The 25,947-nt window shown below is 32.6% G+C and overlaps 1 protein-coding gene across 2 annotated transcripts in view; it reads left to right on the top strand.

The window, feature by feature from the left end:
• wg (Wnt family member 1 wingless) overlaps nt 1-25,318 on the top strand; it is a 105,136-nt gene extending 79,818 nt beyond the window's left edge. For both annotated transcript variants that reach the window (XM_081760261.1, XM_081760271.1), the window contains exon 4: nt 17,633-25,318. In XM_081760261.1, coding sequence (XP_081616387.1) covers nt 17,633-18,127 — 495 coding nt within the window. In that variant the 3' untranslated portion in view covers nt 18,128-25,318. The remainder of the gene's footprint in view (nt 1-17,632) is intronic.
• Nucleotides 25,319-25,947: the final 629 nt, after the last annotated feature.

The following is a 25,947-nucleotide window of genomic DNA, read 5'->3' as shown; positions in this document are numbered from 1 at the left end:
ATTGCTTTTAATCCAAACTGACAATTAATAAAACTATAATAAAAATATAAAATTGAAAAAAAATTCTATAAAGTATGTATTTTTAAATATATTTTTTGTATATCTATTAGTTTTACGAGGAACACATTTTTAGATTATATATATTAAAATGTAGTAATAATAGGAACTATATATTATGTCAAAGTGCTCCAAATACCAGTATGATATTGGTGATTTCATCTTTATAAAGTTTATCAATCCGTGACCCAGACTTCAGGGCAAGTTGAGGCAAGAGAAAGAAATCTTTATTAATCCACTTCTGTAGTGGAATCGCCAGTGCAGTGTTTGAAATAATCTTTTATAAAAAAAATCTTGTAGATATTTAATGGTTTTCGGTTTTCGAGAAAAGGTTAACTATTATTTTTGTCAATAGTTACGAATTTTTAAAAATTAACTCCTGCAAAAGAGGACATACTTCGGCTAAATCATTTAGAAAATACCTTGCTTCTATTCTCAGAAGAACTTAATAGTATTAGGGTTTGTATCTCTGGTACTAAGGGTTCCTTTACAATCCAAGCTTCTAGTGGACAACATCTTATTCCTGGGTTTTATTAACATCCTTTCGTTTCCTCCTACTTCTACCTCTATATTTATTTACTTGTATTTAGCATTCGCCTCCTTCCTTCAGACTACAGATCATAATTCACGGGGCGTTAAACTAAATATTTTATTTCCCATTGATTCTTGGTAAATTAAACTGCCATTGATAGAAAAAAAAAAAAACCATAAGGATATACAGTTTTCTTTTTGGTCTTTTGGTGAAATAAGTACTGAGGAACCAATGAACAGTCTTTGAAGAAAATGAATTGTTGACCAGTTTAAAAAGAGAAAAAAAATCATTGCAAAGAATGCAGAGACAAAAAAAGAAAAAAGAAAATAAAAAAGGTTCGGCACAGCTCATGTGGAACTAATGGTGTAAAAGGTGAGTGCAGTTTCTCACCAGGCATGGAAAACGTTTCATTGTTGGCTGAAAGGCAAATGTTGCCTTGCCTATAACGAAATGCCTTGCCACACCCACCTTACACGTCATAACAAAAGATGCCTCTATATCTTCTAGTAATACATACACTCTCCTCACATGGTATTCCACTACCACAACTCTCAATCTACCCTCTGTAATTACCTGTGAGCTTATCCCATACAGAGGGCTGCACCTAGTGGGAGAGCACATATCAGTTTATGTTACATCTACATACGAAGTGGGGATTTCTCTAACTTGAAATACACACTTAGTAAGATGTTGTTACCTTGAAAGCTAAATACGAGGGGCATCCCGAAAGTTCTTGTATATTAAAATTCAAATAACGTTGCCGTATTGAAACGTATTACATTTAAAAGCGTATGTCTTTTACTGGTGAAAGATATAACTGCAAGGTTGTAGATCTGTTCGTTTGAAAATTAGGGGGCTGAAAATGTAGGTAGCTTTGAGCCTGTCAGTGAGCAACAATGAAGCCCGAGCGACGTGGTTTCCGTTCAATGATGTTTTGTGGTTTTAAGTACAGTTTAACGCAAGAACAGTGTCATGATTGTTTAGAAAAGTGTTTCAGGGACTCTACCTCTTCATGTGCAGCCATATTTAATTAGTTTTAAATGCGGCTGTCAAAGCTTGACAAATGAGCCTCACTTTGTACATTTTAGAACCGCAGTTACGTATGAAAACGTCACAGCAGTAAGAAATCTTGTAAAAGAGGATCGCCATATCACGTACGAGGAAATTCAGTCAACCTTGAAGATTTTATCAACTATAACCCAGTCTATAACAAAAGATTATCTATACCTTTGCAAGCGTTGCAGTCACTGGATCCCACATGCGCTTACGACTGAGCAAAAAAAATGACCACTTGGAACGGTGCCGCTAAATGATTAAAAGATTTTTCGCAGAAGCAAAGTAAGGACGTTTATAATATCGTAACAGGTGACGAAACAGATTTTTATCGTAACTATCATTTCGAAATCTAACAGCAACTGACAGAATGGTGTATTCAATATAAAACGCCACTTTCGAAAGTTAAACGAGCACGGAGCATGGGTACAGTTTTGGTGGCATTTTTCTTCTTTAAGACTGGTCATGTAGCAACTATATAGTTAGATAATCGATGTACAGTGATACCAGAGTGGTACGTTACATTTTGTCTTCTGAGAAGCTTCGAAATCTGCCCACCAAAAGTTTCCACTGTCTCACTTTCTCCTTCATCACGACAATGCATGATCACTCACAGCAGCGAAAACTCCTGAGTTTCTACTTTTTTCAAACGCCCGTTTCAAACAAGTGAAGAGGCTATCGCAGCGTATAATAATAACGTTTCTGGTGTTCAAAAGAAAGGAAAGAAAGAAAAAAGAAAAAGAAGAAAGAAACTATATATATATATATATATATATATATATATATATATATTAAATGTTTGACTCGTGGTTTATATGAATGCAAAAATGTATTAATACTTGTAGGGACTACTTTGAGAAATTGTAAAGGATATTAATGTAACTAAATTCATTTTTTAAAAAGAGCACCTAAAAGCTTTTGGCATGCCCCTCGTGCTTTTTATATTGAGATGTCCAATTAAGTACACCGTTATGAATGATACAGCAAGCACAATTTATTAAGTTTCTGAAAGTAATATGGCTGGTAGGCACATAATACGCATCTTTAGGTACATGATATCAAATACCATACTGATAATTGGATCAACACATCTAAGATAGGTGGGACTCGCTACTGAAATGCAAAAATACGCGAGAATTACATACGTTCACAACCCGGTAGCCCTTTGGAAATAAAGTTTTGTGTATTCAAATAGAGAATGAAGGCTGGATAAAGTTTGTGTAGGATAGGGTCCATTGATAAGTCTTCTTCGGCAATATGCCATCAAGTTGAGCGGTAATTTGATACAACTAGTATGGTCTAAGATCTTCGAATTCGAATTAACGTATAAACAGTTTTCATTATATTCGTATATCTCAAGTCTATGAAAGTTTTTTTCTTTTCTAAAAATAGCACTATAGTTCCATCTAAACAATAGATTCGTCAATAGAACTGTGCCGATGGAAGCTTCATGGGCGTACTAATTTACTATATCAATATTTACTATATCAATTTGATATATTAAGTTATAATTTACTATATCAATAATAATAATCGAGGACTTCACAGGAAATATTTTAAGAATATAATAAACTACAACTTTAACATGTATCATGAAGCTACATTATAGCATCGATATAGTTGCTATAGAAGCATTGATATAGTTGCAATACCGTACCTATCACTTACTTTGAACTATTGTGCTTTTTTGTTCTTCAGAAAAACTTCATAGTTTCGAGATATGTCATAAAAAGTGTTCCACATTAAATCGAAGCTCTGAAGCCATGTAACTAATTATTGATATAAGACTAAATTTTAATACAAGAATTTGTAGTTGAGTTGAGCGGATATTCTATAAATTATGTTTTCAATCACTTATTAAAAAGTAATACTTTAACAGAGAATTACAAAATTACAAAAGGATTAGCTTTTAATACGGAACGAACCTAGGTTAAGAGGTTCCATTACTGCGAAATTAAAATATCGCTAATTTTACAGTAATTATGTGATATCTTCAAATAGAAAAAATAATAATTGAAAAGTGGAACAAGACCTCCCTTGACAATATTATTTTACGTGAGATACCGTTATCACGACTCACTAATCTGCGTTCCATTTCCAACCATTTAAAAAATCGGCATTTATTCTCGCGTTTCTAAATAACTGCAAACGGAAAGCTACTAGGTGACTCGTGATAACGGTACCTCATACAAAATAACATTGTCCAGGGAGATCTTGTTCCACTTTTCGATTATCTTTTATCTATTTGAAGATATCATATTCATATTCATATTCATATCGTCTTTATTGCAGAAACTTCAGAGGACATCTAAAGCATTACAATCGTCAGATCTTAAAGTTACAGATTAAAATGCATATACAATATTTACAAAAGGAAAAAATTTGGATACATAATATTTACAAATATGGATACAGAAAAGAAAGAAAGAAAAAAATATATAAAGATATAACTGTAATACATATCAATTGTAATTCCAATACAAAGAATAACGATCACTACAGAATACAATAGATAACTACTCGTACTATACACGTCTATTTATTTCTCGCATAGTTCTTCAATTTTTCACTTTAATTGCTTTGTAATTTCGTAAAACTCTTCTATATCATATATTGGATTGTCTAATAAGAGTGATTTGAGTTTACTTTTAAAAGTACCCACTTCGGTATCTCTCAGTGCTTTTGGGAGAGAGTTGAATAATTTTGCGGACGTGCCAATAAAACTCTTTTGTGTTTTGGTATAATTGAAATACACTGCCATTATATTATCTTTGTATCTTGTGTTATATGAATGATACCTGGAATGTTCAGGGAAGTTATCTCTATTCTCTTTTACATACATTAAACATTGAAAAACAAAAATAGCAGGAAGAGTCATTATTTTGAGTAGCTTGAAACTAGGTTTGCAGTGACTACGAGAAGGAAGACTACATAACAATCTGACAGCTTTCTTTTGCAGCTTTAAAAGCTTATAAATGTTACTAGATCCACCCCAAAGAATAGTACCATATGATAGAAAGCTGTGGATTTGGGCAAAGTAAACAATTCTTAAGATTTTCAAACTAACGCAACTTCTTAATTTTCTCAACATGTATATACCCTTTGTTACATTAGCTGCCGTGATTTCAATGTGATTATACCAGTTTAATTTTGAATCAAGTTCAAATCCCAAAAATTTAACTGTAGAATATTTTTCTGTGTAATCTAGATTGTTATATGTAACATTAAGATCTTGTATTTTACTCAGGTTTAAACACAAAAGGTTTGCAGTACACCAATCCTCAACTACGGTTGTTATATTTTGGGTTAATTGTTCTCTTTCGATAATTGATTTAGAACTTACACAGACTCCAAAGTCATCAGCGAAAAGATAGCCTTTAGCGGGAATAGTAGCTACTTTGGGAAGGTCATTGATATAAATAAGGAATAAAATGGGACCTAGAACAGATCCCTGTGGTACCCCAGAACCCACTTGTAAGTATTTGGAGTTCGAATTATGGAATTCTACTTTTTGATACCTGTCTGATAAATATGATTTTATAAGGTTTAACGCATCATGTTGAAAACCGTAGTATTTTAATTTACTTAAAATAATCTTATGAGATACCGTGTCGAACGCTTTTGACAAGTCATAAAATCTAACTTTAGTAAAGTATTTAGTTTCTAAACTGTCTAAAAGATCTTTAACTAAAGAAGTTGTTGCTTTAATTGTACCTAATCCTTCTCTATACCCAAATTGGGAGCTACTAAACAATGAATTACTCTCAAAATATTTAACTATTTGATCATTGAGTAATATTTCAACAAGCTTGGCTACTACAGGGATTATAGATATAGGTCTATAGTTGTCACATTCTGAATTATTGCCCTTTTTGTGTACTGGAATTACTTTAACATATTTTAACATATCAGGAAATATCGACTCTAATATGCAACTGTTGACAATGTGTGTTAAAGGTTCAGCAATAAAATGTATGTCACTTTTAAGTATAATAGAATTAAGATCATATACATCACAGGTACTACTATTTTTCATCTTCAAAATTGCTTTTTCAACGTCCTTAACAGTTACTAATTTGAAGCTAAAAGTACAAGATGGTTGGGGAATAGAATTCAGATAATTATAAAAATTTCTACTAGGAGTTTTTGCCTTAATCTTCTTTACTATTTCATTTATTTTATTAATGAAAAAATCATTCAAATCTGTAGCGGTAATTGAAGTAGGTTCATTTTCATTTTTCCTAGTTAAATTGCATTCCCTTCTTACAATATTCCACATGGCCTTACTTTTGTTTCCAGCATTATTTATTAGTGAGTCATTATTTTTTATCCTGGTCTCTTTCAATAACTTCCTAAATTGCTTTTTATATTTTATATGAAGTTCTTTAAATGACTTATCGCCAGTGCTTATGTAGAAATCATAATACGTGTTACATAGATCTTTGACTCGATCTAGTTCTATGCTTTTAACTTTGTTAGCTTTAGGCATCGTCGATTTGTCTTTTAATGGCTTTAAGGGAAATGCAGTCTCAGCTGCGTAAATCAATGAATTTAACAAAAACGTAATTTTAAAATCAATTGAAGGTTCTAAATACATATTGGTCCAATTAACGTTACTTAAAAGATGTCTGAAAGTAACTTTACTATCATCAGTGATGTTGCGTACCAGTTGCTTAGTATGAACTTGAGGAATAGAACTAGATTTTTTGTACCTGTCATTTTTCGTAACAATTAAATCTAAGCTACCTATTACTGGCCAATGGTCTGAAATCCAAGTTTTTATCACATAACAACCCATACTACTACTACTGTTAGTAACAATATTGTCTATGCAACTCCCTCCATTAGGTGGGTTAGGTCTAGTCACTTGTGTTGTTGATATGCTTAGGCCAAAAGAGGATATGACATTATTTAAGTCTTGGCACTCTATACTTTCTCTTTTTCTAAAATCAACGTTAAAATCAGCACACAGAAATATTCTACAATTGTATTTACAAACATATTCTAAGATGCAGCTTAACCTATCTAAAAATAAATCAAAATTCTTATTCTCTGTATTTGGTCTGTACAAGGAAATGATAATTACTTTTAAATTTACAAGGTATATAGCTGTTACTTCAAATTCCATCTCAACTGAAAATCCCGTAACACCATCTAATATTTTATAATCTATACCATTTTTTACATAAATTAAACAGCCACCATGTTGTCGTGAGGGTCTACAGTAATAGTTTGCAATGTTGTAGCCGTTAATATTGTGAAGTTTAATCTCGTCATAATCAAGCCAGTGTTCTACCATACATATCACATCTAAACTTATATCCAAATCTTGTATAAAACTGGCTGCTGAGTGAAATTTATTGGAGAGACCTTGTACATTCCAATGCAAGATGCTAAACTTATTATTAGGTTCTATTTCATGCTCATTTAATTTTTTCTTGTCAAGATCTAATTGTTTGAGATTCTTACTCTTTGTCTTTACTGACCGATCAGAGTTAAAACAAGCTGAGCCTTTTTGATCGGTCATACAAGTTAGTTTTTTTGTAAGTTTACTGAAGCTTGCTCATCTAAAGATTCTTTAGGCCAACCAATTGGAATAATGTTAGAAACAGTAGACATATTTGAAGTTATTGATTTGTTTACAATGTCAATGATCTTGTTAGTTACATACATTTTGCCTAATCTATTAAGATGGAGGCCATGTGAAGTATGATACCTTTTTCCTAATCTACTTATATCTACAAATGTAACATTATTGAAATATTTACAAAGTTTGCGCATTTCTTCATTCGTTTTCTGCACTTCCAAGTTAACACAAGACCAAGTGGTCAAATCATGTCGATGAGGAACAGACACAACAATAACATTTGAGCCTCGTAGCTCATTAAGTTTTCTCCGTAGTGCTGTCATTAGATCCCTCTGTTCATTTCTTCCAATGTCGTTGGTACCAGCTATAAATACAGAGAAGTCATTCTTACCTGAGGGTAGCTTACAGTCTGTTGTTACATCTTGAAATTTGGCGGATGGTTTAATTACGCTTCGTACGGAGTAAACACTTTTCTCTTCGATATACTGTCGTAAATTTCTACCGTGACTATCACAGAACAAGTTAATCTGCGTTTTTTTCATTGATTTTATGTTCACTGTGTTACGAGTACACTTATTCGTTTCCTTGTCGTTTCTGGTATGTCCAGAATTTGGGCTCTTTGAGTCTTGAATAGATGAGAACGTGTCTTCTTCAGTTAATACACTGAACCTATTATTAACACACACTGAATATAAATCACCTTCACTAGCGGTATACGTGGTCATTCTTTTGCCTTGCACTGCAGTTTTTACAGGTTCTGTTGGACATTTAGGGGTTGAACGAGATAATGAAAGTACTTGTTTGTCATTGTTTTTTGCATATTCTACTTTTTTCTGTCGTTTCACATTCACTTGGGGATTGAGTTTTCCACAAGTTTCCTGTTGTAAACGAGAAGGAGCTTTATTATTTACAACTTCACTCCACAAAAGTTGATTCGGCCTTGCACTGCTAACATTTGAAGGTGGGCTTTCGTTAGACATTGACACATGAAAGTTTCGCACTTCCGTACTTAATATTTCAATTATTTTGCGTAGTGAGGCTATTTCTTCGTAAAGCTTAGACACTAGTTCAAGATTTACATCGGTACTTGGCACCATACTCCGATCTTCATTTGTTTGCTGTGTTTTGGACATGCAAAATGAGCATACCCAGTTTAGGACATTTTCACTTTTTAGAACGCCACTGCATTTTCCGAGATGAAACGCATTCTTGCATGTGCTACAGTAGATTTTATTTTTCATAACTCTGTTGCACTTATGACATTTAATGTGTTCTTCGAACATATTGTTAGTTACACTCGCAGTAGTTTCAACACTACCTGCCATTTTGAGCGATATGGCTTTCTTTCCTAGCAGAGCAAACCCGTAAGAAAATACTTAGATAGTCAGTATTCTAGCGAAAGATGAAAAACCTTTTAACACATACTTATCACTGTACTTTTACGTAACTATGACACTACAATTTACATGTTTTCGGATATATTAAACAACTTAATTCAGTAATTATGCCGGAGCTTCTTCACATCACTACTGCAACGGCCGCCATCTTGGAATACATATAATTACTGTAAAATGAACAGTATTTTGATTTGGCAGTGATGGGGCCTCTTAACTTAAATCCGTACAACGAAAAAAGAAAAGAACATCTTGTACAAACTACGTACTACTTTGGTTGCAAACCTTTTAAGTTAGCTTAATTTGATAAACTGTTTCATTATTTGTTAAATTCAATATGTTTACAAAATTATAAAATAACTTTAAAGTTAACTATTATAATAAAACTATAATATTAAAATTATTTTCTTTTAACATAATAATAATCAAAATTATCTCAAAACACTATCATACATAAAGATATTACCACTATACATATACACTACCAAGGAATTAAATAAAAAAACAATCTTTAAATTTAACACAATACAATCATATCATATGATAGTATAGTCAATTCATTATGTATCATTTTTTTAAATCAAATTTTGGGAGATCTTTGTTAAAATCCTGTAAAAATGTATTAAAAATCTTTCTAAAATTTTGAAGTAAACAATGTATTTTGTAACTATACGTACAAATTGCTAGAAATTCAATATTGTACGTATTTAATTCTAGGAAAAACACTTTGTTTCTAGCAAAAACTTTGTGTTGTATCAGGAAAGGTCAAACTTTATTATTTACGAAACAAAGTCTGTTGATTATTCTCACTGCATGGTTGTCTCTGCAACATCCGCTCTTTGTATATTTAATTAGTGTGGTTACGTAGCTATAGATAGATACAGCTGTAGATTTTGTAAATTTTCATTATTTGATATTATAAGTGTGTTGAATATGTAATGTCTGTAAAGATAATATTCTCTGTGAAATGTTATAATATTTTCTTTAACATTTTGTAGAAAATATTTTTATATCAATAATAAACAGTTCCGTTCCATTAAAAAAACATTTATGTTGCAATCATCTTCGAAATGCTGCAAGAGTTGTTATTAACAACAATTAACACATACAACTTCAAATTAGTACATTAAATCAAATCAACGAGTTCTCCACACTTTAAATCAACAAGATCTCCACACTTGTGATATACATAAAGAAAAATAAGTGAATAGCTGAACGAAATTACTTACATTTAATGGAAATATAGTTCATCATGTTTTCAAAGGATCTGTCACTATTTGAACTGTTTGCGTTGTTCTACATAGGAACCCCAAATGATTTAGTTTTGTCTTTTTATGAAAGGATGAACCTCTATTTTTCGAAAATGGTATGTTGATAATGGTAGTAAGTTCTTTTTCATTGTTTTCGTTCTTTGTATGGACATTTGTTCAAAATCACTGATTGCAAATCGTACATTAAACAATAAGTTTTCGTCTAATGCTGGAGGAACGCTGATCTCCAAATGCAGAATATATATTTCTTTAAGTATACATTTAAATAGTAATTAGGTTGGACAATCTTTGATCACAAAATTACAAAGTTTTTTTTTTTTTTTTAATGAACTCATCAAATGTTCTGTAGCAGTCAAGCAAGCTTCTTACGGTGATGGAAATTCATTGCAGTAACTTCACTGTTCATTCATTCTGCTTTTCTCAGCTAGTCGTTTAATTAATGTAATGAATTCCGTATGTAAATCATGTTTTTAACATTGACATTATATAAAAAAAAATATCATGCTTTTCTGTATATGAAAATTCCAATAATAGTGGTATAGACTATGAAGTCATTCCGTGCGGAACAAACTGTGCCGTATTGTCGAGTTATTAAAGCAATATTTGTTTACAATATATATAAGTATTGTAAGTATTGTACTTAGTCTCAATACGTTAAATGAGATAGCTCCTAGGATTTTGTTTATACGTACGGATAACATCGATAAACGACATCTTTTGCGATGTAGAAAGCCATGAAGCGTGTAAGTCAGTGGAAATTTCAAATTCGTTTTTTCACTCGTCTCGTGGTTTAAACCAGAAATGGTTAAAGAAAATCGAATCGAGTTGAATCTACGTAACAAAATACTGTATAATTTCTGAAAATGGTATATGGACAATATAACCTGTTAATTGATTCTGTTTCTTCTAGTCGGCCAGTTATTTTTTTTAAATCGCGTCATATTTACTACATATTTCTGTATAAGTTTTCCATAGTATAAAATGGACATTTCTCTGTGAAACCAAGAGTGGTCAATTTACGGTATATAGTATATACATATATACATTATCTGTTGGCAAGATTACACATTCCTATCGTATTCCTTTAGTTTTGTTGGTGTTCGTGTGTTGTTGTCTTTTTCATTCCCTTATATATATATAATAGTCTGTATATATTTGTGTGTGTGAGTGTGTTGTCTTTCTTATTTCTTCTGAGACAGCCATCAATGCCCGGTATCCATTCAGTTGATTTCCGAAACGCCACTCAAATTAGTGATGGGATATTAGAATAATAGCACATTCCCCCCATGGCGTGACTTTCTTGTGGAGAACTCTTCATTACACATTCTGGGAGGTATTGTTTCTCGCGGTGTGTGGCCTTCCTCGAAGTGTTAGGTGCGGGTCACAAAACAAGAGAATTTGCGTAGCCCTTGAGGTGCCAAAGGGGGGCGGTGGGCTTAATAGAGGGGAAGAAGAAAAGTATCAAAATGGAGGCTTCTTTTTTCTTTATTTTTATTATTTTTTTTAAAGACTGCTGCTATAGTAATGGAAATGAGTTACTTGACGAGAAAGAAGAAAGGACAAGACAATAATAAAGACTTTCTTGTCATTGGATATTATTATTTATTTTTTAAAAATGTTATTACAGCAAATACCTTAGGGTTTTCTGTCACATATAGTCTTCAACGTGTCACAACAGACATTAAATAAACCAACGCTAAAAATGTGTACTATATATTCATGATGAATTGTGTTCGCTTGTCATTGGAATTGTATATATATTTCCACTACACCAATTTTAAGCAAGTTAAAAATGATGGATTACAAATGCGAGAAAATCATTAAGATGAACAAATATTCTACATATAGTGGTACTTCAAATTATTGGCTGACTGAAAATAAATACAAAGTTTATGGAACAGCCTGAAATTTCGGTAGTACCTCTTTGCCTATCTAGCTCTGGGTTCGATATCTGGTGTGCTTGTCTCGAATACAAACCTAAGCAATGTTTCTAATCACATTTAAACAGTACGTTTCGTTTCTTATATCCTAGGTGCTGAAAAGGACAACTGCTTTTACTATAGGGAAGTAAATGTCAATCTGAAAGTTAGCCGACGCAAGCTGGTGTGATAACCAAACATTGTCCAATATAATTGTTTGGTCATCCACAGCCCTTGGTAGACTGTAATTTTAGTTGATGAAGGTTTGATACTTTCATGCCGAAAATCAATTAATTAGTCTCCTATCGGCGGAACTCGTAAATGTCTTTTCTAGATCTTAATTAAGTAGATTTTAGAATTCATCACTCTGTTTAGTTAGGCTAAACACGAACTTATCAAACGTTCTTCTCCAAAATCAATGCATTTTGATGTGTTCTATCTAGTTGTTGAGATTCTCCAACGTTTATAACCACTTTTTCATTTTAATTATTTATTTATGAAAAATAGAAAATCACAAAAGCACGAGTGATATATGCCTTTTAACTTTGGATCTACATCTGAGTATAACAAAATCTGATCACAGCATTAGGTGTAAATCAATAAAATTTATGTTAAAAGTTTCAGAAATTTTATCGTTGTCTTGATCAAACACTTTACGCCAATCGCCGAATCTGTAACATAAGTTATTATTAATACTATACACAAGTTATTACTTTGACCAGATTTTATTATTTAACAATAGTTAAAATATGTAGTATTTAGAGAATGTTACTAGTGAGTCTAACCTCTGGACCATCTGAAACAAAAAAAGTATAATTTTAATAACTTTCTGTTTATTACAAAATAAATACAAATATTATTTAAAGAGCAGTTAACAAGGAACCAAGACAACTTGATAAATCATCAATTACCACTTTTCTAAACGCTGCCTTAACCTAGATTTTTGGGTAATTCATATTCTGGCCACATTGTAATTTCTATGGATGACAACACTGAAAATTCTTCCGATTCGTGTTTTAGGATATAAAATAATATTATTTATTATTGAAGTAAGTTACATTTCATTCTCTCTTTTCACTTATGAAAAACGACCCAAAGAAAAATGATTAGCTTTTGTATCACTTTTAGTAGTCTGCCCCCTTAATATTTAGTGCTCAGTAATTAACGGTTATGTGAAAATTAATAAACAGAAAATTTAACTAACTAAAGTCACCAAAAGCAATTTGCCGAACATAGTACAAAAAATAAACATTACTGTAAGTTACCTCAATATATATCAATTGAAAGTAAGATTCTTTCAGGGTAAAGTAGTTACTGAAATTTTCCCAAGTAGTACAAGAGATCTCAGTTCGATTCCGGGTGGAAACTCATGTGATTCGAACTTTTGTTCAATTTAATTACTTCATTCATTTTCAATTTAAACTGCAGGTCCACGTATTATAGTGGCAAAATGAGATGATAAACTTAAATAAATAAATAAATAAATAAATCAGAAGACACTATTAATTCATTGTCCAAAACGTGCTGGAAGTTTCAACTCTGAAAAACTAAGTATTCTTTTATTGCATAACTAAGTAAAAAGTAAGTGTAAGAAGTATATAGCCTACTTCTCCAATAAATGGTATATATGTTCGTGTCTTATAATGATAACACATTATTCTGGATTCATTCTCGCGTTTCATGTAGGAGACCCAGATTCAGTTCTCGGAGGATGTACATGTTCGAATTTCATATCAACACGTTCTGTACAGCTCTATCCTTGTGAAAGTCATAAAGGTAGTTCTTCCTTGCCAGTGTTGTGAATTTTACAGGTTATTCTCCACGTTATAACAGCATAATTAGAGCATGTGATATCGTTTGACCCACTAAAAATACGAGAATAACCCGAAGCTGTAGAAAGCTACCCAACGAAAAACCTGCCGCACGAAAAGTCTCAAAGTAAAGTCCATGTGTCACATAATCTCGGTGCACTTGGAAAGAGACTTGAAACTGGTAATGAACGAAAAGTTTCTTCGTTTGGATGTAAGAATTAACATACTATTTTAGTGTTATCTATGATTTGTCATCTTTTTCTTCCATCTCCCAATTTACCTGCTACCATACCTTGTATCAGATTTATCAGAATTGAATTTTTTTTGTTATCAAGCAATACCCTACTTTTAGACGTTGTCTTTAACACAAAAGCTAAAACAAAGCGGGGAAAAGAAACTTTAATACTTTTCGAACGAATTACTTAGTGTTCCCTATGTTAAAGAAGTTATTTGATGCAGTTCTTACACAAAACGTTATAACCGATCTGCAAAAGACAAAAAAAAAAAAAAAAAAAAAAGGTTTTTGTATATATTGTCAGCAGTTGGGCTTAACAGCTCTACCTATTAGGGAGACAACGCTTTGTTTTCCTTTCCTTTTTATTATGTTTTCAAGCCCTGGCTTCGAGAAGGAGAGAGAGAGAAATGGAAAGTCGTAGCTTCTGTCGACAGAGATAATGGATGAGGATGAACCAGAGTGACACAGTCAGTCGGTGTCTTCCACCTATTTGTCAAAGTGTCACCAGCCTTGTTTAACTTCTTCAAAGCCCCGGATCATCTTAACTGCGCCCTCGTCTTTATCTTGTTTTTCTTTTTTTTAACCTTTCATTCTTTAAGAAATGGTCCAGAAGGGTATGTAGGTAGAAGAAGAAAAGAAAGGAGGAAAAATACAAAGAACGAGAAAAGAAGGCTTGAGAAAATCCCAAATCTAAAGGTTTACACATTCCCAGCCAAGAATTGAAGGTTAAAACTACCTTTATGGTCACAACATAAGTTCAGCGTATTGGCGCTATAGTAACGTTGATTGAAAGCTCATGGTGTACTCTGTGATGCATGCAAGGTGGGCAGCTTGAATCCAGGTCATGGTGTGGTGGGATCATATCGCCTTTGTGGTGGGCAAAAACTACATGCATCAATTTAATTCTTTTGTTTCCCGCTTCTCCCTATAATATTCTTCAATTGAAGTATTCATTTTATCATCTACTTCCATTTATCAAATATCCTATATAAATTCTTGTTATACTAGGAAAACATCTAAGTCTGTGAGCAACAGTAAGTGCGTTTGCACACGGCAACGATAATATCGGTGGAACCACCGATAATGTCGGCGGTGAAATCGACTTCAATGTATTCAAATCGTAGCTTGCACACGCCACCGATATTATCGGCCGATCCTCCGACACGCAGATGCTGTCGGCCAAGCCCCCGATACTGTCGGCGGTATCGCCGACACCGATTTTGTCGGGGGCAATGTTTTCTTATGATTGGATGCACACGCCACCGATAATGTCGGCCGGCCAGCGGGTTAGATGAAGAGAGTGAGTGACAAGGCGCTGTGTATTTTTGCTTCGTTTCTTGTCTTTGGAATTTTGTTGTTTCCATTTTTTCTATTACAATTGTATATTATTATTATTATTATCTTGTCCTATAAACAACTTCGGAACAGCTTATTATTTTTTTACGATCTCTGTTTTGGAGTAGCTAATTCCCTTTATTAAATAAATATAAAATGCGGGAAGTCTGAAGAGTACTGGTTTCCCTCTAAATAGCTATTACCAAATAGAATATAGGAAATTTAGATAACCAATTTCTTGATTATTTTCCACTCCTTTTTTTTAATTTTTGTTCTTTCTCTCTCTCACACACACGCACTCTTTGATGGTATACTTTTTAATCTATTAATGCTTTTAAATTTTAATACATTCTGGAAATTAATTGAAGTGCAATTTTCAAAGTTTGATACACTGTGAACACATATGGAAAAAATCCTGATTATTATTACTTTCTTTTATTTTCATCAGAATTGTGTGCAGATCACTTTTCCCGGTCCCATTCAATAAGCAAATGATTGAATAGAATATTTGTTGACAAGTCAAAGTAGAATTATTATTATTTTGAAACGAAACCAGCACGATCAAACACTCTTTCCAAAGCTCCAACGACAAGTTACTCATTTGACATTTTCTTGATTGTGATCTCAACAATAATGATGCGACTTCATGCTTCACTTGTTGCAGATCTTTCTCTCATTTCCAAAACTATCCCAAATCCCCCCTTTTTAAAAATAATTTGTATGCTATGTATCCAAGTTTTCCCTCTCCCCTTTGTACCCCCTGATAGAGTTCTGCGTTTAACTACAGTGACTGAATGAAAAGGTTGGTATTATTGCATTCGTATCTTTCTAGTTTTGCTTAGATTTTTAGAGATGGCAGGAATTTTTCCATTCGATATTTTAACCCTTATTGAACTTGTGGAATGTAGAGCTTGCATATGGGATAAGATAACAGACTCTTTCAAGGACAGAATTGAAAAGCAAAAAGCATGGCGAAAAGTTTATGCAAGCCTTGCCCAGGATTTTGAGTTCATGGACAAAAACAAACGAGAAACGACAGGTATGTATGCAACAACGCAAATCTGTCTTCAACATTGGGGGGGGAGGAGGGTAAGATCGTTCCCATATTATATATATAGCGATGTTCAAACTATTTCTGTAGTCGAGAAACAATGCTGTGAAGGATCAGGGGAGCAGAGTTGTCTTCAACATTGGGAGGCGGGCAGATTTGAGGCTTATTCTGAGTGGACATTAATTTCATCTCACTTTCCTTTCTGGCGATCGGACACAATCAAATTTCTCTCCCAAAAAACACATTTCAAATCGGATTATTGGGGGGAGGACAATCTCCCCAGTTCCAAGATTGGAGGGGGCATGTCCCCTTCATCCCCCCGGGATTTGCGCCAGTGTATGTATGGAGCAATGTAAAACAGAATTACTAATTCGAATCTTATCATTTAATCTACTATGACATTAATGTTAATTGCATGGAAAACAAAATAATATACATACAATATGTAACAGTGTTCCAACAAAAATTAAAACTAATATAGTTTGCAATGTACAGCAGCATCAATTCTCATCGAAACGAAAATAATATGTTTACAGCATCTATTTAAAACGGCACTGTTAAATCTAAACATGTTTAGGCATAGGGCTATTTTTTCTAAATTTTGTACCGTCCTTCATACATCTTCAGAACAGTTTTTGTAGTCCTTGTTTTAAAAAAATAATTTTCCCAATTATTATTTTTTTTATTTGTTTTCATATATGGAGAAGATTTTTTTGTGTGTCGCTTACTTCGCTCATCACCGGCAACGATATTGTCGGGGCTTCCACCGATATTGTCGGCGACGTGTGCAAAGTTCGCCGACACCGACACCGATATTATCGGGGCTTCCTCCGATATTATCGTTGCCGTGTGCAAACGCACTAATAGTAAACGTCTCGGTCACAGAAATCTTGATAATTGTGCGCTTTTGAGATTAGTTGCTTTGAGACACAGCGAGTGAGAAGTTTTAGTTTTTAATTCTGACGGTAAGAGAAAGTCGTTCGACTATAAGGAGTGCATTTTCACACTGAGCAACAGTTTACTAAGTTAAAGCAAAACATTTTAGAACGAAGATCCATAGTTGTTCTATTGTGTTCAGGAAAATCACATGACATGCCTTTTGAGATCATCTCGTACGCGATGAGTAGTCTAGCCTATAATTTTACCAGCATCACATCTAGTGATACCAAAATTATCATCCTATGTTTCTGCCATCACTGCAGTCCATTTAGCTCAAATCGAGAAGCTTCTATGCATTAAACTCTCTACAAATCTATCCACATCTAGCAGATATTATTCTCTTTTCACACTTACATCATTACATTGTACAAGTGTTCTCACTTTTGTATTCATTTTGTCCAATACGTAATTGCTTAATAATTTCACACGATTCTATTCTTTCTTGCAGCACGTCGCTTCAGAGATGCGTCATGAGTGTAAATGCCATGGGATGTCAGGATCTTGCACCATTAAAACTTGTTGGATGAGACTACCTTCATTTCGTCTTGTCGGCGATAACTTGAAGGATAGATTTGATGGATCATCTCGTGTTATGGTGGGCAATGCCGGAAGCTTAAGAGGCCAGAGGAAAAACCGTTACCATTTCCAACTGAAACCATATAATCCAGACCATAAACCTCCGACACAGAAGGATCTAGTATATTACGAGCCTTCACCGAATTTTTGCGATCGAAATACCAAATTAGGAATTCAAGGAACACAGGGTCGTGAGTGTAATGATACATCAATTGGTGTAGATGGTTGTGACTTGATGTGTTGTGGTCGAGGCTACAAGACCGAAATTAAAGAAGTACAAGAACGATGTGCATGCACTTTTCATTGGTGTTGTCAAGTGAAATGTAAAACGTGTAATGTTACTAAAACTATTCATACTTGTCTGTGACATTATGGACAAAGTAAATATTTAAAATTAGGGCAGATAAATGGAATTTAGGAAGGGTTTGTGTTCTTTACTTGCAGGTTTCAAGTTGTGGCACTTACCTAGAACAGGGTTTGCAAAACAACAAAGCGAAATACATTAAGTAAAAACTTCAATGTGATTCCGGTGTACCTCATTGCTACAAGTTATCACACTGGTTTGTGATGGTAAAAGAAAAGAAGTTTGATTTCTTTTTTGGTAACTTAATCATATCGTGTTTGTCTAATTCCTACAGTGCACTTTAGCGCAATGTCTACAAGAACTATTGATCTAAAATATCTATTGATTGTATTGATAAAAATAGTTTCATAGACCTACATTGTGACTGGTACCGGCAAAGCTACTAGGAGCTATATGACTATCTTCAGTAGGTATACCGGTAAGAAGAAGAGTTATTGTACTATCTAGCACAACACGAGAGGAAATCAATATGACATTCCAACGACCGAGCATAAGTATTTTCGTACATGTGTGAGTGAAATTGTTTGAGTGTGCGGGTGCGAAAAAGTTTTGACTCTGAAGTTTACAATGATTTGGTTTGCAAGGAAACTAATATTTATATGATTGATTTAATGGAGCTCCGAAGTTATTCCCTAGTGAACTAGAGAGCTATATATACGTGTTGAAGTATATGTTTATAGGTATAAATAAGTTTGTATATGTGATCTTAAGGTTATACTTAAACCAACTGCGAAGACGAACTATCCAAGGACAAACTATAATATAATGAAAGAGAAATGGTACATTGTTTAAAAATCATGTTAGTTACAACTTGAGAGTTAGTTACAACTCGGATTCTCTTGTAACAATTTTATTTAAGAGACAGCAGCTAAAGCAAATTTTTTGCATTTTGGTCATAAAGATTTGTTTTCGTACTTTGTTTGAAGAACGCCGGATTATAATGTACATCAATTCTGGATAAACTTGCTTTTGTAAATTGTTAGTATTTTCCAGTATTCTTACAAAGACATTAAAAGATGAAAATGATAAACAATTTACTGAAACGTCAATGAAATGTGAAGGTTTATACCTAAAAATAAATCCAGAGTGCATTCAATTTTCTCTACAGACCCGCGAATAAAAGTGAGAAACTTGTTTTAAAACTATATAGTAGATAAGTGTGAATAAGAGGTTGTAGAAAGCTTAGATTTCCATGCTTATTTATTTATTAATTCTGAGATGGAATATATTATATTCTCGTTTAGAGTATACCCGAAAGAAGTTGCAAAAGTAGTGACCTAACCACATGTAATGCCTTGGCTACCGTTAAAACATAGTTGAGTGCAAACTTAGTGTTTCATTCAATGTTACTTCACAAGCCGTCTTTACAGAATGTTTCATCACTAAATCCTACACATTTCTTCTTTTCGAAACAAGAATGTTTCTAGCTAACAAATCTTCAGAATCATAATTAATCATTGGCTATTTTAATTATGGTTGAGCACATTTTAATACCATTTCCAAATTTTGAGTTCACTTTTAATATATTTTTGTCTTTCGAAATTTTAATGTCATTTTGTCTGTCTTTACCAAAATAATTAGGTGAAATTGTATGATGATACTAAGAAAAGTAATAAGCTTCTCAAATTTACCAGTGATAATAAATATGCTGAACATTTTCTTTTCAAGATGACAATTTCACTATTTTACATACATTTAAAATAACACTTTAGTATAATTTTGAAATAATACAGAATCATTATGTTTGTCACGAAAGGCAAATAGTAGATTATTTGTAATAGCGATTTTATAATTCAAAGGAACAAACATTTTTAAAAAAAGAAAAACACACACATCATGACCAGAGTATTTGCCAATTATCTCCCAATATTCTGGAAAGTGTTAAAAAATTATTCAAGTAAGGTTAATGATATTATTTAAAAAAATAATCAAAAGATCCATTTCAATCAAAAATGTTCTTATAGACTTTATATCTGCAGAATTACATATAGTGTAGCAAAACCCAAACTATCACTTAACTCAGTATGATGTGCTTATTCCATAGAAAATACGAAAACTCGATTTAGGGGCCGTTTAGAAATGTTGTGTCCCCTATTTCAAAACTAATTATTGGTCAAGATCGCAATCTTTTGATCCATTTTTTGATATTCCTAAAATTCTGTTTCAAACTCGATACTGCTTGTGAGAATTTTTTTTTTTTACTTCATCCACTTGGGAATAAAACCATTTTAATCGAGTGTAACAGTCTGATTTAGTGCAATTTCAAGTAATAAAAATAAATATTTAATAATTTATGATTTTTGATGATCAATTCGAGTTTGCTTAATTCATATATCTTTTATTGTTAAAGTTTTCAAACTTGATTCAAATACTATTTATTTAGCTTCTCATACTCAGTTTATATGTAATGTAGAAGTATTTTTCTTTACTTTCTGAAGAAGATGGTATTAAAGTGTGCTCCAAGGTCAATTTTTACTTCAGAAAAACGTGAAAAGCATTGAAATTATGATTAATTCTTAAAAACTAAGTTTAATCTAGCGTTGTTTTTCAAACATAAATTTAGAAGTTGTTTATATATGTACATTTCCTTATTTATGTTGTTCCTGTATTTATACTTTGGATATAAACAAAGGTTTTTAAGAGGCCTAATCACTGCGAAATTAAAATATCGCTAGTTTTACAGTAGTTATGTGATATACTTCAAATAGATAAAAGATAATCGAAATGTGGAACAAGAGCGCCCTAAACAATATTATTTTGCCGTATAATACCGTTATCACGAGTCACCTAGTAGCTTTCCGTTTGTAGCCATTTAGAAACGCGAAAATAAATGCCATTTTCAAAGTGGCTGGAAATGGAAAGCAGACAAGTGAGTCGTGATAACGGTATCTCACGTAAAATAGTATTGACTAGGGCGCTCTTCTTCCACTTTTGGATTATCTTTTATCTATTTGAAGATATCACATAATTGCTCTAAAATTACTGGTATTTTAATTTCGCTGTGATGGGGCCTCTTAATACAGAACATTCTTTGCTTTGTAGTTACTTCAAATCTTCGTTAGATATCCACAACTTGATTGTTCTATAAAGAACTGTTATGTCTTCCCTCGAGTAGTCTGAACATCTTGAAGTACCATTTATATTGTATTTTGAATAGTAATATAATGAATACAAAGACTGAATAAATTTAGTATGAATGTGATTAAAGTGAGGTGTTGTTAGTATTACATTTTCCCCATATCATTATAAACCTTTATCTCTTTTTTTAAACTGTTACAGTTCTCTTATTACCACAGGGAGATACATAAGTAAATAAATGACTGAGGCTAACATAGATAGATATATATACAAGAAAAATGTTGAGTGTTCCAAAGTGTATGTATTATTTTTAACGCTAGTCATTTAGAAACTGGGATAAAAATAAAACAGAAAGAAGTATGAAATGAAGTTTTTTTTTAAAAAAAAAAAGAAAAATGTTTTGTAGAGTATTAATAACTAAAGCTATGTAGATATTATTTCAAAATAATTAATATTTCACTTGTTACATTTTTGGTTTTGCCCTTTTGGAAGTATAGATTTTTTCTAATATTAAACATTCACAGGTACGGTCGATGAATTAGTTAATGGGGATTCTATTATAGTTTATTTCTGAAATATATTTTATGATAATTTATTACACTTTACGTAGTGAAAGCTATGTACATTTGCTAGACAGTATTTTTTGGGCCTTATAATTGAAGTATTACTTTTCATTATACGAGGGTTTCTTTTTTTTCAACCTCCGTTAAGTTACCAAAGGAGAACCACATGGGATGAAGGAACGGGGATAAGACAATGCTGTTCATTGGACATTGTCCCTTTCCCAATCGGTAGACAGACTGTTCCTTTCATTAATTGTGGAAGTGCTAGCTTGAAAATATCTCTAGTGCAATCGGAGCGCCCGCCAAGTGTCAACTATACGACGAAATTTGATTGTTTCGGGCGGAAGAGAATAATACAGCCTCAATCCATTGTCGAAATGAGTAATAATAATGGTGGGAACTTTATAAGTGATGCTTCGTACGCATGTCTGCTTCAGAGGGTTTAAAGAAGGAAACGTTATAAGTGAGAGTTGTCTGCATGCTTGTTGCAGGAACTAAGGGTGGAAAACTATGGCGATATGCGACCTTACTGTACTACAGAATCATGTGGTTCGTGAAAGGCGTAGATTAGGATTTCTATACTGTCTATTGAGTTCTCTGAAATTTCAAGACCTGCGCCTGGAGAAATCGAATTACACTTAGCAGGCACTTCGATTGAATGGTATAGTCTCTCTCTATTGCTGCGCGTTACGTATAATGAACAGTTTTGTCTTGTCCCCACTTCGTCATATCAGGTGGTTCTTCTGTGTTCGCTTAGCCGAAGTTGAAAAAATAGCCCTTGTACATTGTACATAGTAGTTTTATTAAGATCATTATATATATTTACATTATAGCACAGCACCTAAGTTACGCACCACATGGCAAATAATATTTCTTTTTTAGTTCACAAATTGTCAAACGTTATTTTTTTTTTCTATCAAAGTAAGTCAACAAATTTAATACATTATTTCTGACAATCTTTTAATTAAATATTATATAACAAACTCAGTAGAAAGAGTTTTTCTCCATTAAATTTCTATTTAAGTCTATTATATATTAAAAATGTTATACTTTATGGATTTGGTAAATATCTTATTCTTCACAGTTGTATGGCATTCGTTTTCAATTTTAGTTGTTTAAGATTTTTAATGTTTTTATTAATTACTAAAATGATGTAAAGTGAATTGATTCTTCCACTAGTTACTTCCACTATAAGACTACTTTTACGTTCAAAGACATAGATAAATTAAAATAAATTATTCAAGTATGAATTTGGGACACTTTTACCGTGATTCGTCATGACATACTGTATATTCTAATACATTAATTGCGTATTACGTAATAGAATAATGATCTGACGTTTTCTCTCTAAAATAAATGTTTTACATTTATTCTTTATATATATATATATACTAGGTGGCCCAAAAGTAGGTATACATCCCTGCATTGATCTAGTATAACATTCTAGTTTATGGGTTTATTTGCTTCGGCTGTTCCGAGCTTAAGGTACAAGTAAAAGAACATTAATAATAAGTAATAAAGAAACTAAGTCTACCTGATGGATAACAATAAGAAATGATATTAAATGCAATGAGCTAATCAGTACGGTACTGTATATCTACTTTTGGGCCAATATATATATACAATACCTCCTTTAGATACATGTCATTCTATCTCTATTAACACCAACTACTGCCACCTTGTATTCACTTCGTTTAGGTGGGTGATGTTTCAAACAGTAATCTCTCTCTGGTTTATCTCTGTAGGAAAGTCAGGTCATGAATCCACAGTATTTAACCAATGTTCTGCTACATCAATGGATTCCAGTTTTTGGTGTTTACTTTCTATTTTAAATTCGAGATGGCTATATGATGATTTGCTTATAATTGTATATGCTGGATTATTAGTTAAAAGTTGGACAAACAAGCAGTCAATTAATAAGTAAAAGAAGTACTTAATAGTGAATAGTTAAAACACAATCCTTTATGACATTTTTAGTCAAGTAATCAGCAAGACCACACAAAATTCAAACACAAAACATATATAAACACAGTCCTTTATGACATTTTTAGTCAACTAGTCAGCAAGATCATACAAAATTCAAACCCCAAAAATATTATAACACAATCCTTTATGACACTTTTAGTCAAGTAATCCACACAAGCCCACACAAAATTCAGACAAAAAAAAAATTAAAACACACTCTTTTATGACATTTTAGTCAAGTAATTAGCAAGACCATACAAAATACAAACACAAAAAAATATTAAAACACAATTCTTTATGATATTTTTAGTCAAGTAGTCAGCAAGACCATACAAAATTCAAACATAAAAATATTGAAAGACAATCCTTTATGACATTTTTGCATCCTTAAGCTTTAATTTTCTTTACTGTTTGCGCATAATTAATAGGTTAACACGCATGAAGAAGATAATTCAAGTGATTTTTGAAAGAATTCATTTTGTCCAGATTAATTAATTTATCACTATTATTAACGACGCAACATAATCGAGGAGAAATTAACATTATCACTATCATGATTTGTATTCTATTTAATTATATAAAACTCAGGTCTATGTGACACGTTTGATCAGTATTCTCTTTGAAATATTATGAACAGTATTGTCAATATTATGAATAATATTGTCAGTAAGATTCTAATGATAAATACCTTGAATTATCTCATTTTAAGTGATACACCTTCTTAATATTTTTAGCAGTAAATACAGACTAACTTACATATTAATATAGTAACTATCAACCTAATCACACTTCGGTAATCTTCAAGTAATGTGTCACCACGTCGATTGTGATTTGTTAACTTCTTTGATGTTGCTGTGTTGTATTACATGTTAATAAATAAACATTATTATGAGGTTAACGTTCAGATTGTGAAAGGACAGTCATGTGTAATAGACAATTTTATGTACAAAGGATGTAATTTTGAGTCGCCATCTTTTGCAATCGATTATAATTTCACGTATGTGTTCTTAACCCTTGGACTCATAAAGTAGAATATTTCAACTTTGGTTTTCTTTTAAGATTAATCTTAAAATTTCATTTATCATCCTATGTTATAGATTCTGTAAAAGAAAGCGTTGATCGGATGTTGCTAATCTCCATACAAATTCAAATTATGTGTATGTAAGGTGTTACTGAATGTCCCTCTTCAAACTGAATTTAGTATTAAGTATCAGAATCACTCGTTCTTTGTGTACAAATGCATTTATGTCCAGTATTGTGATGAACAGACTATTCATATTAGTATTGTAATAAGTAGTGTATGGTAAATATGCAAATACAGCGTAACCTCTTTTTTGACCACCGTATCTTTAAACCAAATGAGAATCCCAAATTAATTGAAACTACAGTATAAGTAATTATATAGAAAAATCTGTAATTGTCTCTTCTGCTAGACAAGTCTTCCAAAGATTGTGAGTTTCCTGAAAACATAACAATAATAATTATAATACGAGGCAATACTACATATTCTACCTACTGACTTAATTTTCAAAACTATACATATCTTTGTAAATAGCGTACAAATATATGGCTTAATAAGATTTTAAAAAAGCAATTACTTGTTTCATTTTTTATTTGACTTTTAACACCTACCTGTACATGCTATGGATTAAACTCTTTATAATTTCCCGCACCTAATGAAATTCATATAGGTTTGCTGCGCATCTTCGTAAGACTGTGCTTTTTGGATCAGAACAAATGATTTGGCATATGTATTTTATGGAATTAGTATGGGCATTAGTGGGATCTATTGCTTAAGTTCGTCACGCATAAGGGATGACGTCTCTCGGAAATCATACTACCCAGGGAAGTGGAGAAAGAAGGGAATAGGGAGGATGGAAGCCGCCTGGAGGCTTTATGTTAAATACCATCCTGGCATTTATCTAGTGTTAGCGAAGACAACCCAGGAAAACCTCACTCAGGAAGGCTGGCTTGGAAAGACATTTACACATTTCTGAGGTAAATGTACCTTCGTTTCAGCAGACCCGGGTTTGAAAAAGTGAAATCTTACGTCCCACGGTTATGCCGGTAGGCTAAAGGAGACGGTAATGATGAGTAATGAATGAAATGGTGGAATGAAGAAAGTGGGAGGAAACGGGAGAACCCCGAGAAAACCCACGCACACGGTGTTTGTCCACCACAAAGTTCACTTGGCGGGGGCTGGGATTTGTTTACTCA

The sequence above is a fragment of the Thermobia domestica genome, chromosome 1 (assembly GCF_964235325.1).
Source record: "Thermobia domestica chromosome 1, izTheDome1.hap1.1, whole genome shotgun sequence".
NCBI classification, from domain to species: Eukaryota; Metazoa; Arthropoda; class Insecta; order Zygentoma; family Lepismatidae; genus Thermobia; species Thermobia domestica.
This window is presented reverse-complemented; position numbering and strand designations above follow the sequence as displayed.